General features: G+C 39.1%; 1 protein-coding gene across 4 annotated transcripts in view; it reads right to left on the bottom strand.

The window, feature by feature from the left end:
* sema6cb (semaphorin 6Cb) overlaps positions 1 to 17079 on the bottom strand; it is a 147190-nt gene that overhangs the window by 8567 nt on the left and 121544 nt on the right. For 2 of the 4 annotated variants that reach the window (XM_004560163.5, XM_004560164.5), the window contains 3 exons: positions 12472 to 12530; positions 11968 to 12018; positions 7705 to 7860 (listed from right to left, as the gene is read on the bottom strand). In XM_004560163.5, coding sequence (XP_004560220.1) covers positions 7705 to 7860; positions 11968 to 12018; positions 12472 to 12530 — 266 coding nt within the window. The remainder of the gene's footprint in view (positions 1 to 7704; positions 7861 to 11967; positions 12019 to 12471; positions 12531 to 17079) is intronic. The other 2 variants (XM_004560165.5, XM_004560166.5) reach the window with 2 other exon arrangements.

The raw sequence follows: 17079 nt of genomic DNA, 5'->3' as shown, positions 1-17079 counted from the left end.
TGGTGTGCTGATGCATACAGAGCATATATCTCATTACAGTTTTGATTGAATATTGGTAAATTAACCATGCTGAGACATCTGGTAATCAGAATCTGGTGTCTGCCTGACATCCTTCAATATCTACACCTGTGCTTTGAGAAGACAGACATGTTTTCAAGCAGCAGCAACAATATATTTTGCTTCAAAAACCCAGACAGGAAATAGTTTGGTTAAAGGGTCTAGCCTTCCAGATTACCCAAAAAACACATTTTCTCACTTCTTGTGCAGACAGGTTTAATTTGATTTATCCTTCTTCTAATTTATCAGCCTCCACACTTGACGAAGCCACGTCAGCACATCTAAAGGTGACTGAGCTTTGTTTGCCTAAAAAAAACAAATCTTGCTGGAAAAAAAGAAAGACTCTTCCTCAAGGAAATGGGCCACGAACACAATCTTCAGAGGCTGATATCTCCCAAAATAGGTGCATCTTTTACTGGACTGCAGTTTACTTACATGAGTAAATGTGCTTTTTGTTGTCATTATATAAATTGGTATCGGGTTTACTCATCACAAACCCTTAAACTATGCAGAGCACATGCACTGGGTCCTTTTTCCTTTTTACATGCAGTTGCATCAGAAACAAAAAGAGCTATTTATTTTGCCATTCAGTGAATGGTGAAACAAAATGCTTCCAATGCATCTGGTGCAGCAGAAACGTGGCACTGGAAGAATCTTGGCTTCACCAGTAAACTTAAAGAGACAGTCCACACCAAAGTCACTTTTCATAAAGCATAACACAATAATAATATTACACTGTAATGAAGACGCACAAATAAAAGGTGAGGAAAATCAGTGGCCACATCACCTGAAGTGTGAAATCTTTTCTTCGAATTGTCTTTGTGTGCACATTTATAATTGTGCTTTATTTGGCATGAACTGCTGCTTTAAGAGATGGAGAAACTTGCGGGCCACTCACACACCTGCACACAGTTTCAACCATCGGCTGTAAAATTGGAAAGGCAGATCATAAAGAGACGATGAAAAGGGTCAGTGAGAAAGAATTCAACAAAGGAGGCAGGTAAAGCTAAAGGGTTAGTCCAACTAAACATAGAAAAGAACAAAGAGAAAGAAAACAAGCAGGTAAAGTGGGAGTAACACTCCCCCAGAGGTCAATGAGACAGATAAAAGGGTAAGGGGTTAAGGCTAAGGGCCGGGACTACTGCGTAGTTGGATTTCACCACTGTGGGCCCCGTGGATTTCTGTGACACCCTGAGCTAAGCTGAGCTTTAATAGCCAATATGGAATAAAAAGCCATTAAAAGTTCCAAGTATGGAAAGTGAAGTATTTGGTATGTGTAATGCCTTTAAAGGTTAGTCTTTATAGCACATTGCAGTAAAACATGATGTCACTCAGTCGCTGTGAAGTGCTGGTGAGCTGAGTGAAGGGAAAAGATGGCCTAGTTTTGCATAACCTTTACGCCACGACTAGGACTCAGGAAGTCCAAACTGGAGCAGCTTTTCAAACGCTTAATGTGTGCGCACATCGTGGCCCGACTTGTGATAAATGATGCAAAAGCAGCCAGTAGGGTCAACACAGAGCGACGGGTTGAATGAAATTTGGCAGACAGCGGCAGTCTTTAACTGTCATAATGAGCATGTTCTGAATATTCAGCCTCTGTCTGACCCTAAAGATCTAAAAAATGCATTAAATATTTGAATGCTCAACTTCACACTTTTGTGCTTAAAAGTATGAAAGTAAGTCCCTTTCTTTTAAATAGTGAGAAATGACATTGGGTATTTATTTATAACAACACACTGCTTACAACTTTACCAACTTTATCTCATTTAAGACAAACAAGTCTAAGAAGATTTCGGATATCTGATTATCGAACAGTACGCATGCTGATGTGGAATGAAGTGTCTCTGAGGAGTGGATATTGGAGGGTGGTTAGAAGGGACACAGTCAGAGCTCATTGACTAATGATACAGGCTGTGTCTGTTGCCATGGTCTTCAGAAGTATAAATAACTCTTTAGAAAACTAGCTGGCATCAATGTCCCCCCAGGACACCAGCCCTCCTTCATGAAAAGGTTCAGCTCGAGTTCACTCTCTGCTCTCCTCCTGTAGTGTTTTAATGAGATTGAAAACGCCCGCCCGACTTGATTCTATTATCGAGCCATCTCCCCACGCTTGTCAGCTAAATTAGCTGCTAACCTGAGTTTTTGGTCCAACCCACGCTGGTTCATCTAAATGTGCAAGAGTCAAGGAAAAGGTCAAATAACAATAGAGGGCAGACGAAGGGGAGAAAACAAACCGGAGAGGTCTGGAACTGGGAATCTGATGCAACACACTTCTGCTAGCCCGGAGACTAATGTGTGTTCACACAAAATGGAGAGGTGGGCGTTTTCCCAGCCAGAAACTGCTCGAGTGCACCCGACTGCTGTTCTCTTTTCTAAATAGCAGCAGGTCAGCAGGTCTCTGCCCCAGCCTTTTAGTCTTTTCTGGTGTTTACATAATGTAATGCAGCTATCCACATCAGAGCAAACCATAACTGAGCTACACTAAAGAGATAATGCATTTAGGATTAGCATAGCTTATGTGTCGAATATCTGCCTTTTCTATTTATTCGCACCTTTAATAAAAGGGTTTATTTCTGCTCATAGGCTCTTTTAGAGATGTCCACTCAAAGGCAAACCTTGAAATCTGGGGTTACTTTTTTGAGCCATTATATCTGAACTGTTGCCCATAGCACAGGTGCTCTTTCACACTCTCAATGTAACAGTGACTGCCTTACCAATTATCCTTTTTCCAAAGTTAATTTTAGTTTTGCCCTGAAGGAAATCACCATCTTACACAGGCCACAAGTTGAAAAGTAGAACCAGAAGTGAAGGTTAGTGTTTAAAGTCTATACTAGTGGTTTGAGAATTGGATGCCTTTTAGGACACCGATTAACCCTGTGTTACTGTACATTTTGAATGTGTCTAGTAGGGCTGCCCCTAAAAGTCAAAGCTTCAAGGCAAAAGTTGAAAATCTGGCTAAGATGCTTCACTTCAATTGTTTGCTTATTTGCACAACAACATTTAGACAAGAAGCTAAAATCTAAGGTGGACTGATGTTCTTGCTAACCGATGAGCCCTCTGCTCGGTGTGTGACAAAGTTCACTTGTTGAGGCAAATTTGGCAATGACTGCGTGAGACAAATTAGCTGCAGCCACTGGGAAGTGCATGGTGACAGCAGTGATTAAGCTACTGTAATATTCCATATGACATCTGCATATGCAGAAGTTTCTGATTAACAGCTATCCAAATGTTTTGTATCATGTTTGCTGCCCCACAAGACCAGTCTCCCCCTCTTTTTCTATTTTCTGTGAGTAAAATCACAGGAACTGTGGTCAAACCTCAAAATTAAAGACTTTGTCAATTCAGGTAAGAACAGCCCTGAATTTCATTCATGTTTTCACTTGTTCATACTGTTATAAACAGCTGAATAGTCATTGTGAATTGTTTGGCAGGCTTAAGGCACCTTTCTCTTTTTCAAAACAAAAAAGTTCTCCTATTAGGAGTAAACATATATAGACACTTTTGATCATTTTTCCAACCATATATAGTATTTAGTCCGCTCTCCAATCTCTGCATCTTCTATGAAAAACAGGGGTTGTAAAAATGTTTTTCAGATATTTTAGATTAAGAAAAGTGCAGAAAAAAGTAAATGATGGTTAAGCTCTGTTTACGGGGCTGATGATCCTGACAGAGTTCACTGGGACCTTGAAGAGACTCCAGCCATTTCTAATCTCATTAGTGACACCTGGGCTTTTCCTACTCTAACAAGTCTAAATTGCTGTTGTGAGTAAGGTCTAGAGTTTGTGTTTCACATTACTTTACACTGATTATGTAGCCTGGGGGCTTCATGGCAACTTAACTGCTGCCAAAACTTGACTAACAAAGTTGTTTCCAAGTTTGTAGGCAAGCAGTATGTCAGCAGCATCAGCAATTCCATTAGCATCTAGTTTTAATCCTGTCAGCCACTGCTGTGCATTATGAAGTGTTTTATAAGTGCTCATAGCTGAATCTATAAGTAATAAATGGTGGCTTAGCACTTTGAAAGAAAACACACTCGATGCCTATAGAGATGCCTCAAATGTGAAGCCAGACTCATTTCAAGCTAGTGCCTACAGGAGTATTGATTAACATGCACATCTGTTTCCTCAGATGAGAATGAGATTTATGATGCATCTCTTGCAGACAGGCAGTGCATGCCGAGTCAAATCTCAGTCCTTTATAGCAAGTCCAATTCAAGATTATAGCATTTGATCATTCATCTTCAATACTATGTCAGTTGTGTTTTTTTAATGGCAGACAGCTGCAGCTGTCCTTATAACTAATATTACTCAGCCCGTCGGCTACTTTCCCATTTATTATTTTACATGTGTAAACCTCCGAGCATCACAAACAAGACCTACTAAGCTCATTTACAGTTTTATATTTTTATTCACGGATTAGTCGAGTACTACCACCACTACCTTCATTAGTACTTCTACTATTACAGGAGCATGCTTCCATATTCTAAATAATCTTAATTTAACTTACACTTAGCCCCTCAGCTAATCAACCGTTTGAAACAAGACATTTTAGCTCCTCTGCCACTATCCATTTAAATCGGCTTTACTCTAATCAGCTGCTCGTTGCAGACAGTGTTTGAACAGCAGTTGTGTATCCCTGAAATGACCATAATGAGACACCCCCATCTTTGACATCACTGAGATAAAAAAAGGAATAATAAAAAAAACCTTCAGAAACAGTATTTAGAGCAGTCTGAAGATTGACCTTGTGCCTCACAGGGATTACTTAAACATTTTTGTTATTAGTAATCTTTGCCTGAGCATGCTCATATCTTTAATTATATGAACATCAACCATCACAGCAGTATATATACAGCTGAAAGTAATCAGAAGTATATCAGAAAACTTTATTTCACACTGGTTTAGCCTCAAGGTCAGTTGGTGCTGTAATTATTGGACACTATGTTTTGAGTAAAGACTGGGCCTAAAGATGGACAATCATTAAATCAAGTTTTAGTTTACTTTTACCATAAGTTTATTTTGTGTCCTAATCCGTCTACTGGCACATCGTTTGGGAGGTGTGTAACAGCCTCACTTACACACCACATGTTCTCTGACTTCCTGGTTTAAGGTCCTGCTTGTCATTTATTTACTTTATTTTAAAATGTAAGCTTGAACGGCTCATCGTTGCCACCGCACAGTGTTTCTGCCTGAATGGAAGCTTATTTTACATGGTGAGGATTTACGGATTCTGACACGGTGTGTGCACAGGCAAGCAGCGAGAAGAGAACAAAACACTGCTTCACGATGTTTTGTCTTCATTGAATTCTAGCCAATGAACTGCATTTCTTTTGTAAACCTGCAAAAATGCTTTGACTCAAGACAGCAAAGCTTCAAAAACTTTCTCTTGCTTTGCAGCTCCTATTTCGTTACAAGATCGTTTCAGAGTAACAGCTGCTGAAACGCCAAATGCTTGGAATGTTAATCAGGATTAAGTTTGAACTGTCATCTTGAAAAGTGAGGAAAAAAATGATACTCGAGACAATGAAGATCAAGAATTAATTAAATATTCAGAAACTGGTTAGACTTTTATAGGTCATGTCATTTACTGTGGCAGCTGAGGATTGGTGTGGAAGAGTTTATGCTCTTACTGAGAAACGAAATGTTTGATGTATTTAACAATGTGAGAACAGAACTGAAGTTAAACTAGAGCACTTTAAACTTGAGCAGTAATAAAACCTAATTCAAAATCACTGCAGCACTTATAACTACAGAAATTATAGATGTCTGAGTTAACAATGAAACCTTTCAAGCAGGACTGATTTTTTAAATAATGTGACGATTCCACCTTCTAAAATATAGGATTTTGTAGCTTTTTTTCTGTGTGCAACATTGTAGCAAATTAAGTAAAAGCAGAAAGAAAAAGTAGATTTTATTAATTTAGCCTAAAACTACCATAAGGATTTTGTTATTAATCACTGATGTTAGCAGACAACCTCCTTATTGATAAAATAATTTGTGCCAAATACATCAATAAGTGTAAAACAGCGTATGTCACTTTGTGTGAAGACATGAATGATAACAACAGATCATTTTGTTCATTTTTAAAGAAAATATTAATACTATTTGCTGCAAAAGTCACCAGTTTTGCAAGCTGTGGAAAGACGAGTGCTGAGTTATGAGAATTAATAATGACTTTTATTGATAACACTTTTTTTTTACCATAGAAGTTAAAGCTAAAAAGTGTGAAAGAGACATCAAAGTATGTAGAAACCAAAGTAAGTGGTTTTAGGTGTAATGAGGGAGATTGGCGCTAGCATCTTTCTAAACAGCTTGTTCCCTATAGTATTTTCTTCTGACAGAGTCTGAAGAACAGGAGGAGCTTGGTGGGATGTTATTTGTTGAAAGCGTATGCCACAATTTTTAGGCAATCAATTCTTTTTGTTTTATACTGTCATTTTACTTTGAAAAAATTAATTTTAAATTATTATTTTAGTGACTCAGAATCAAATTCAGGTATAGAGAGAGTATCATCGGTGGTAGAACCCCAAATAGCCTGAAAGCTGACATTACATTCTCAGAGTTTGTATTAAAAGCTGACTCTTGCCTAAAACTGGAAGGGGCATTTAAATTGTAAATGAATGGTCTTGTAAAGAGAGAAGGAAATGTTACCTGGCCTGTGATTTTTTTTTTCTCATCAGAACACTGACGCTGAGGGGATATTTGTGTGTGTTGATGAGCTAAATAAATAAAAGATGAGGAAAGGGCATGCGGGAGCAGTGTTGTGTAGACCTAGGATCTCCGCTTGATGCGAGGAGTTAATTAGTGCAACGCAGAATCTATTTACGTCGTCAAATCCGTCACGTTTATGGCTGCCATGTCAACAGAGCACATCAAGATGTATGGCTGCGCATAAGGAGAAAGCGAGATCCTCTAACACTTTTTAAGCTTACCGGACTCAGCTGTATTGATTAATGTCCATCTCTGTTTAGTGATTATGCACAATGTGGTCTCCAATTACTGTACCAAGAACTTGTCATTTAGCTCACTTTCATCTTACCCCACTGGGCTTTGAGTCAGTAGAACCATTAGGTGAAGCTGTGTGGGAAATTATGCATCACGTCATGAATCGCAGGGACTAATGAAGTATATGAATCAAAAGGATCAATTAGTAATGCCTTCTCCCTTTCACTAAGAGATTGGTTTAACTAGAGAGTTACGTGTTAGTCAGATAATGAAAGCGATATTTCACCCCAGAAGAACATTAAGCCCATATTAGCATGCATACCACCACATTCAGAACAATGTTCAGCCTCCAATATAAGTTTGTGTTCTACTGGAGAGTATTTGTTGTCATTGACAATTCAGAATCAGTCTACTTCACAGTTTGCAGAGAGAAAAAATGTATGACTGAAAACTGGAGAAAATAAGTGTTGATTGAATTTGTCTCACTTGTGTTTTTTCATTAGCTGTGTGAGACTGAATGCAAGATGACTGAACTGCTTTGCAGGTATGCATGCTGAAAACGGGAAACTGTTGCACCAGAGTGATATATATATTTTGGGTTACTTTTAGTCTGGTTAGAAGTGTACAGTGAGGCATTCGGGGCCCAGCAGTGCAATCCTCAGCAGGTCAGAGTGTATCGAGGACATACATCCCTCCCCCTTACCCTCCATCTCCACACTGATTGGCTCCGAGTCAGGTGACCCTTGTTCCCCAACAGGGGGAGGGCGATCAGGACCTGTACCTCTTTCAGGGTCACCTGCCTCCTTTGGGAATGCCGCCCCATGATAGGTTGTGCTGGCGCTTGTGGGTGTGGTCTTCCCTGTGGTTGTAGCGAAGGGGGAAGGAAGAGGAGGAGTAGGAGGAGGAGGGGGCAACAGAGTGAGTGATTAGTGAAATGTGAATCAGTCTGTAGAATCAACTTTAGAGAAATGAGGGTGATTCCTGAGTCGAAAGATAACCATCACCCGTTAACATAAAGACCCTGTAATGACTGTCAGGGACATGATGAGCAGACAGAGCACAAGTTAATTCGTCTGTCAATTCGCCACTCCGCAGATACAGTGATTTAAATCTCTGCAGTGTAGTTAACCAGCTGCTTCAAGTCACAATGTATTTCTCCAGCAAAATGAGATTAAAGCATCTCAGCATTTGTGATCATATCCTGGACTCAAAAAATATTTTACAACCAAAAACAGCTTGTACCATTTTAAAAAGCTGTTTTTCACATTTTGCGACTCTAAACAGTTATGAGGGCACGATGAGAGTATGCTCTGAAAAGGTTCACACTGAAATAATAATATAAGTATTTCTTTTCATAATGGCATAACTGCAACTAAGGTTTTGAACACTTGAATAAATTCCCAGAGCTCAGGAAAAAAAAAGGTTTTCATATTCTGAATTTATTGTATTGCAACTTATTATTCTTTTATGCATATTCCTATCTAATCAGATCCTTTGATCCTTTGAACCACCAAGGTTCACTCATAGCTTAAATTCTTGAGTGAACATGAGTGAATGAATGAACATACGGATGGGCGACAAAATAAAGGAAAAACCTGAACCCCTGAGCAGTAAGTAGATCCAGTGGCTCAATTTTCACAACACGGTTTGGGTCCATGTGTCTGCTAAAAGGAACAGGTTGTTGCAAATCAATACACAAATGTTCAGAGCGATCATTTTTAACCTACAATGCAACATTTCTGTTGTGCAAAAGTGGCCAGGACGGCAATGTCCTCATCTATAGGACAGAAAGGGCCACTGAATAGTTTGAAGAGAATGAAAATGATATGTATCACAAGCTACGGTGTTCCTGATGACCAGCACTCACATGGTAGAAAGTGTTCTTCCTCCACAATCATCAAAACAATAAAGGAAAGAAGATCGGTAGCACTTTATAATACAGCCTGTGACGGGCATAAATCACCTGTAAATAAATGGAATTTCATTGGATTTTTCTTGAAATTATAATGTAATTATAAAATAGTTAAAAGTAGGTACACTATAACAATGTGGTAAAAGTCAGGCTTTTGGAGGAAATAAAGAAATGGTTAGAGTTTAAATTTAATCTGCAAGTAATTTAAAGTAATGCGTAAGTAATTTCAGGTATTGCATAACCATATTAAAGATTAGGGAGTGGCTTAACCTTGTTAACTTCCAGGTATTTTACAGAAGAGAAGACATTCCTTTCATGCACACTTCTTTTGAGAAAAAAAACTAAAAAAAAAAACTAAAAGAAACAGCTGGACTTTGCTCTGTCATTATAAGTTCCAATTTTGATGGTACCAATTTATTTTTTCCTATAAAAGCAAGCAAAAACCATCCTTGTCACATTTATACTGGTAAAATAAAAGGATACCTGAATATTACAACAATCATCATGCACTTGTGTTACAGCGGAATTACGATATAAGATGGGGAAAAAGAACTTCCTATATTGTAAAATTACTACAAAATTGCAAACTATTTCAAATGAATTTTGACTACTTCGATGTACTTGTTTTCTCCCTACTGTTGAAACACAACTTAAGTCACTCCATAATCTGTGATATGGATATATGATACTTAAAATTAATCATCCACTACCAAAAAAATACTTAAAATTACTTGGATAATGCTTAAATTTAAAGTATAATTATTTCTTTGTTTTGTATTAGAAAGTGTTACCAGAAGCTCCTTTGGGATGACGTGTTTCTTCCCTTCAGTGCAGTTTAGTGACTTAAAAAAAAAAAAATCAGTTGGAGTTGTTCTGATCATACATGGTGTCCCAACGCATTACTAAGACACCTTAAGTTGCATTTTCCTTACGTTTGTCTAAAAACACTCATTCCTGACAAGTTACTTAACTTCTCCATCACCTCGGTGTAGCCCAGCAAACATTATGACTAACACATTTGGATTTGGTTCAAACATATGCCAAGAAACACACTGGGCATTAGTTGCCACAGGCACGGTATTATCAAACATATTTTTTCCCAATGACACACTCCACATTTTGATTGCACGATTAGCTCTCTGTTGTCCTTGAGGTATGGTGAGCAGCATGCTGCTATTGGCTTGGGCTCACGCACTAATAAGCCAGCCATAATGTTAGCATTCTGCAGAGTTCACACCCAGACTGGATGAGAAGAGTTTGCTCTCTCCGTTTCTCACTGTGAGCCAGTTGACAGTGTTCACTCTGAATGAGGAGCCCTGTCAGTTCGCCATCTGTGCTGGGCAAATTAAAACTGTACCAGGAGGTGCTTGGCCCTGGCACTTTGGACGGCAGCTCCATGACTTCATCATTACTTTATTAACTTACCATTTTTTAAGAAAATCTAATAAAATGTTTGTCTTTTTTTATTGTTAGTGAAGCACAAAAACCCCGTTCACTATAAAACACAGAAACACTTTACTACCTACACAGGCAGGTGCTTGTCTCAAGCTAATCCCTGTGCTGGCTGTGATTGTTTGGGTGACAGTGGAAGAAAGAAAACGTCCCTGCCTTTGGTGGTTTTTTCGAACAGGGAACAGAGCCCCCGAATGACAACAGCTTTGTTAGGCATATGGAGTGTTTTATTGTCTCGGAAAGCTGATAATTGATGTTCAGTGTAGAGACTTAAAAGGCTTTTCTTGTGAATCAGCTAGAAAAAAAAACTATAGACACAAAAAAGAATAAACCAGAGACAGAATCTGACTGCGTGTGGAAAACTTCAAACAGAGCAGTGAAGCATTAGGGTAGTGAGAACCCCACAGGATTAAGCAGTAGGGTTGCTCATCAAGTCTTGCTACCAACTGAGTTGTAATTCCTCCAGCAGTGAGGCTTTACAGACTACTGAGGCAGTGTGGGACTGTGGAGGTCTGGGCTGAAGCCTCGAGCAGACAAAGTGGCCTCTGTTCTAAGAAAAAGACACAGATGTAGGAAGGATAGTTCTGAGCCATAATGGCCAGCATCTTCTAGGATGATGGGCTCGGTATTGTTATAAATCACTGTCTTGGATCAGCCACTGCCATTAGATCCCCTGTGCCTCAATTTGTCCAGTGACAAAGGGATCTGACTCCTCAACTCCTTAAAAAGTTGAGGCGGGTGCACTAGCTGTGTAGATAAAAGTGAATGAGCCTTGTTAGCAACCATCTGTTTGAAAATGACTACTTTTGAATGCAGCAGTGTCAGAAAATTGTCCTAACACCACCTCCTCAATCTTATCTGAGTGCTAGCCAGCTTAGCGCCATTTCTATTTCTATTCCGGCCATGCCAGGGGCTGTGCGGTGTGGCTGGCGGGGGAGTAATGGAACGTGACAGGGATGATGATCCTTCTTGATACAGGGCATTAGGCAGCCTGGCCAGCGGAGCTCCTGGTCCATCAAAGAAGTGATGCTTCAGACAATGGCTTCAATGTTTAAACTGTCAAACTGGCTAAGAGGGAGAGGTGGTGCCAGCCATTCAGCTGCCTCAGTAAAAGATTCTCTAACCTCCCATGTAGCCAAGTGTGGAAACATTTACTTTACAGGCACATAACTGCATAGATCTGACTCGTAGGGAGTGAGAAGTCCTTTGCAATGATATTTGGGGATATTTTTAAAAAATATCCCAGCTGTTTTACTAATACGGCCTTAAAGGTTTTTCCAATCTTCCAATCTCTCTTCTGTTCATACAAAAACCTACTTGATTTTAACTTTTGCTGGTCTCATCTTCAAGGTAACTTCCTTACACACCTCTGGGCCTCACAGTGCTGCTGCTATGCATAGTAGAAAAAAAACCTTCTAAAATAATACAGGATGCAAACAAAATTTCCAAAATTAAATAAATAAATGAAAAGATAAAACTAACATCCCTTTGGGAATAAGAAAGGCTGTTAGTTGTTTCTTAGCTGTGAGACTGTTGACTTTAGAGAAAAGGGACATAAATGGAAATAAATATACGTATAAATAAATAAATGTGTCCACTGACCATACGCTGAATCCAGTGCTGTGTTCTGCTTGCGAGTGGTTGCCAAGACATCTGGAGAAAAGAAATACAAAACAATATCAGTGTGATATTATTTGTTAAGATTTGCGTTTTCTGGACAACATTTCATTACGTTCTGATGGGAGGCAATGATTGCTGAATTTGTCCTGTTAGTGGTTCTCATCACATCCCAGACACATGCAAAAGAGCTGGAAACAATTCACTTTGTCTTACAAAAACATGCTTCTTTGAGCAAATGTTTAATTAGCATAGAAAGAATGAGAACAGTATTCCAGCAGGGATTGTGAACGGAGGTGGACAAACTACTTTTCAAGCTCCTTCAACATGAACTAAACTGCAGCCATAGCTAAAATAAAACATAACGCTCCATTTTAATTTGTTCAGTTGCGCCAGCTGCCGTCGAGATCTGATAACAATCAGTAGTTTTAAATCTGCCTTTATTGATCATGTAAATTCCTACGAATAAATGAGTTTGTTCCATCTCACCGTGGCAGGTATCGGGGTGCTGATGGTAGCCGTTCTCCACATCCTGTTCAAACCCGCCTCTGAAGACAAAGAAACAAAGACGCACACCCACACAGCAACAAAGACAACGAAGCCTGTCAGTAAATTTGCATCAATCCATTTCACTCAATGTCCATTTCTAACAAAGCACCTCTTTCCAAAATTGGTTTTGCTCAAAAGCAGCTTTTGGAGACAGGAAGGCAAGCGCACCAAAAGAAAGGGGGGGGAAAGAAAAGAAAGAACAACAAAATTGAATTTGTTTTACATCTGGCTGAGGTCAGAGTGTTTGTTGTTTGGACACAGTAGTGGCCAGAACTGAAGGAAAAAAAAATCTACCCTTAGATCTTCCTGCAAGGTTGTATACCATCAAATTTGTGGCGTTCAGCAGATTCCAGAAGTTAGTTTGTGATGAAAGTAGTAATTTACTTTTGTGTGTCCTTGCATTTCCTCAGCTTGGCTCTTCTGCCTGTACTCTACTTAGTCATTTCCTACAATTTGTAGATATAAGCCTCTCTCTCTATTCACAACACCTCCTCTAGCTGCACTTTATTTAAGTCTACCAAAGCTGCAGCTGATAAAATTGGTACCTACAGTTTGCTCGCTCGCTTGCTCTGCCATGTACGATCGCCGGATGAAACAGTGAAGTGTATCAGGTCAGACTCACTGACACCAAAGCCTATCATTTTCCCTGATGTCTTCACTGAGACATTTTCTGCTCCTGACTCCCTGGCCACCTCCATGGACATTTTTCCAAATTAATGAGTAGCACAAAGTGAAGGAAATAAATACAGAAAAATGAATTGCTTTTGCAGAAAGCTTTCTAAATGTTTTTTGTGGATTTCAGAGAGGAAAAGAGGAAGCACAAGGTCTCATTCAAAACACCATTTACTGTTTTATGTAAGTGATGTGGAAGGTTAATGAATATTTGTATAATTATTATAATGTTTTTGTGGTCCCCAGACTTTATGCATGCTTGTGTGGCACTTTATTCTACATTCGGTTACATTTCTGTAGAGTGTGATTACATTTAATTGAGTGACAGTCATAAACTGAGCCACTGTGAAGTGAAGAGACAAAAGATCAAATAAGTCCCTTCAAAAATGTTTTTGCCGTGTAATTTTTGCCTTTGTGAACTTGTGAGTATGTAACTCAAATCCTCTTAATTCACCTTTTGAACCACTTCAAACTGACAAGAAACACAATCTGACAATTGATTTTCTGCTGCTCTGATCAAAACGCGCCTACGATTGATACGCTTTTCCCCTTAATACAGACGAGCCATCTTTTACCTTCAAGTCAATCACAAATAAACGGCTCATCCAGATGCATCCGTTTGATGGTTAAGCATTGAGATTGAGCCAGTGCACGGTGGAGCGGAAGTCTTTCCAAGCTGAGCTGAAATGAGCTTCACATCGTCGCCAACAATCCTCCCACATGTTGTAATGAACCAAATAAAGCAGACACAGGCTCATATACTGCATAAGCTTAAGTGTAATGATCCAGTATACAAGAAGAAACACTTTGTAAAAGCACACTCACACGCCCACTCTATAACAAACCAATTAGTTCCTTATATAACCTAAACAGAAACATAAGTCTCACACAGATTTTATGCAAACACAGACCCCCAGCATCCATCTATTATTAGCAAAAAAGTCTTCTAACACAGAGACAAGAGAAACACTTTTGCAAGCACAAATTCAAATAATGAGCATCGAAAAAGCAATAATACTAAACTCAGAAGGGGGTTGGTGGGGGGGAATCAGCGCAAATAATCATTTCTTCACTGCAAACAGTCAAATTTAGGGATTTGTGTTTGTAAAACCTTCTGCAAGGAGGCTGATTAGCTCACATGGGCCCACCTGGTGCACCAAATTATACCCTTTGTTACTCACTAAAAACCCTGACTCTTTTATACCAACTTCTTATGTTTCCTGAGGAGGGAGAGTGTTGGTGTAGGACAGGAGGTGATTATCAAATCAAAGAACACCATGCTGATACTCAGTGTTGTGTGGAGAAAAGAGTAGTTTGCGAGATAAACTTGAGAAAAACAAAAGAAGATATATCTTTAAAGGATGCATTTTCACAGCTTGGGAGTAGCTGGTGTGCTTGACATTAAACAACTGATGAAGTTTTTATCCGTTTCTATTTTTTCCTTTTGTTTAAGTCACAGACTTTGTATGTTAGTTGTCATTTGCTTTTTATTCACCCTACCATTGTTGCACTTGCTTTTAATCAGTACAGTGAACAGCTTTTTTGCTTCTGTATTTCTACACTCGCTGGCCATTTAATTAGGCATGCCTTGCTACTACCAGGTTGGACCCCCAAGTGGCTCTCAGATTTGGATTAATTGGATTGAGATCTGGTGACTGTGGAGTACTTGAGTACAGAGAGTGAAAACCAGTTTGATATGATCTGAACCCTGTTACATGGTGTGCGATCCTGCTGGAAGTAGCCATCAGAAGATGGGTATACTGTAGTCATACAGGGGTAGGTTGTGGTATTTAAACAAAGGTGAACAGGTCCTAGGTATGCCAAGAAAATATCCCCCCGTTATACCATCAACAACACATTTTATGTGGTTCCAGTTCTGTATGCCGTGGTAGAAATCGGGAACGTTTTTTCAATCACCCACTGTCTAATCTTCATTCCCTTTCAGCCTCATTTTTGTGTTCTTAGCTGTAAGGAGTCATACAAAGTGTGGCCTTCTGTTAGTGAAGCCCATCGGCTTCAAGGTTCCACGTATTGTGCATTCAGAGACGCTCTTCTGCATACCTTGGTTGCAATGACTGGTTATTTGAATTACTGTTACCTTCCTTTCATAATGTGAAGCAGCCGAGCCATTCTCCTCTAACCCTCAGACATCAACACAATGTTATTTTGTTCAGACTATTCTTGTAAACCTAAGAGGTTGGCTGGTTAGGTAGCAGAAAAATCCAGCAGGCCTCCAGTTTTTGAAACACTCAGGTTACCTTGACCATGTCTGCCTAAGATCACTGACTTCCTGTCATCTGAACAGCTGATTAGATATTTGGGTTAACATCCTAAGACCTGAACTTCTCCATGGCATGCATTTTTAATTTCTCTTTGATATTTGGGCTGATTGGCACCTGATGAATGTAAAAACAAAGAATTATCAGGTTTTTGTTGTTTTTCTTTTTACCTAATTTTTGTTTCTGAGAAAAATGAGAGCAACATATGAGCATATTTGTTTAAAATTTCAATAGAACAGTGGCAGTATAATGTCCTCGTAAGTGGATATCAGGCCTTGTAGAGCAAAATGTAGTATTTTGGTGTGGACAACCCAAAATGTGATGTCCACATTTATGGACGCCAGGTCCTAGGAGGTTAATGAGCAGCTGAACCTGATGAAGTGGCTGGAGAGTGTACTTACATCTATATTTTGTATTATAAATTCATTTTGCTGTGAGGCAAATTTCCCTCTGGACAAACAATGTTAAGCTGAAATGACCAACATTTTCACCCTGCCGTTTCCATCCACCTTTAGCTGTTCACCAGAAAAAGAAAAAAACAAAAAACACACGCCTCAAACTCATTTTTTAAAGTGAAGGTCAAACAGTGAAGTGACAATCAGCAAGTGGAAAGACTATTTTATTTCACACTGTGGATTAAAAGTAAACCAAGGCTATAAATAGAGTTGTTTTAACTAGTAGGTTGACCGGTCACCTTGATGTTTAAAAAAATATGCAAAACCGCTGGCACTCTTCACCATAATTGTCCTGGAGTTCATGAGCATGAATAAACAGCTGAACCCAAGGACCACTCACACTGTCGTGCTCAACTTCACAATTACAACGCGCTCACTGCTCTTATTTACAAAATCTTTCAGTCTAGGTTCAAGTACTGCAGCTTTTACTATGCTGCTGAGCAAAGAGATCTAAATTTCTGCCTGGTGTGCTAGATTTGTTCCGTGGTCTTTATCTTTATTCTGACACTCAAAACAAAATGCCCTTCCAGCCAGGAGCACAGTATTGATTTTATTTAGCAGATCAGAGAAATAATGTTTTTGGATGTCTGACGTTCCACTTTAATGACGCCAATCTTAAATAACACGTAAGGTGAGCATCTGCACAAGAAAATAACTCTTTCACACGGGAATCCATAAATAAGGAAAAAACGTAGGCTCAAATTAATCACACGTGTAACCACCAAGGCAGGATGGAGAACTGCACGGATACAATCATACACAACCTGAATGGCTGTAAATATTTTGTACAGATATATATGTAATATGTAAACATGTGTATGTATATTCTAGAGTTGACCGCATTTCAGTGTTTCAGTAAAATAATAATAAATATTGTATAACTTCAAAGAAATTTAAATACAAGGTGCTTGGGGAAAAATGTATGAACTATACATAATAATAATAATAATAATAATAATAATAATAATAATAATAATAATGGATTGGATTTATATAGCGCTTTTCAAGGCACCCAAAGCGCTTTACAATACCACTATTCATTCACTCTCACATTCACACACTGGTGGAGGCAGCTACAGTTGTAGCTACAGCTGCCCTGGGGCAGACTGACAGAAGCGAGGCTGCCATATCGCGCCATCGGC

The sequence above is a fragment of the Maylandia zebra genome, linkage group LG11 (genome assembly GCF_041146795.1).
Source record: "Maylandia zebra isolate NMK-2024a linkage group LG11, Mzebra_GT3a, whole genome shotgun sequence".
In the NCBI taxonomy this organism is placed as follows: Eukaryota; Metazoa; Chordata; class Actinopteri; order Cichliformes; family Cichlidae; genus Maylandia; species Maylandia zebra.
The sequence above is the reverse complement of the archived record's forward strand: the minus strand, read 5'-3'. Positions and strand labels throughout refer to the sequence as shown.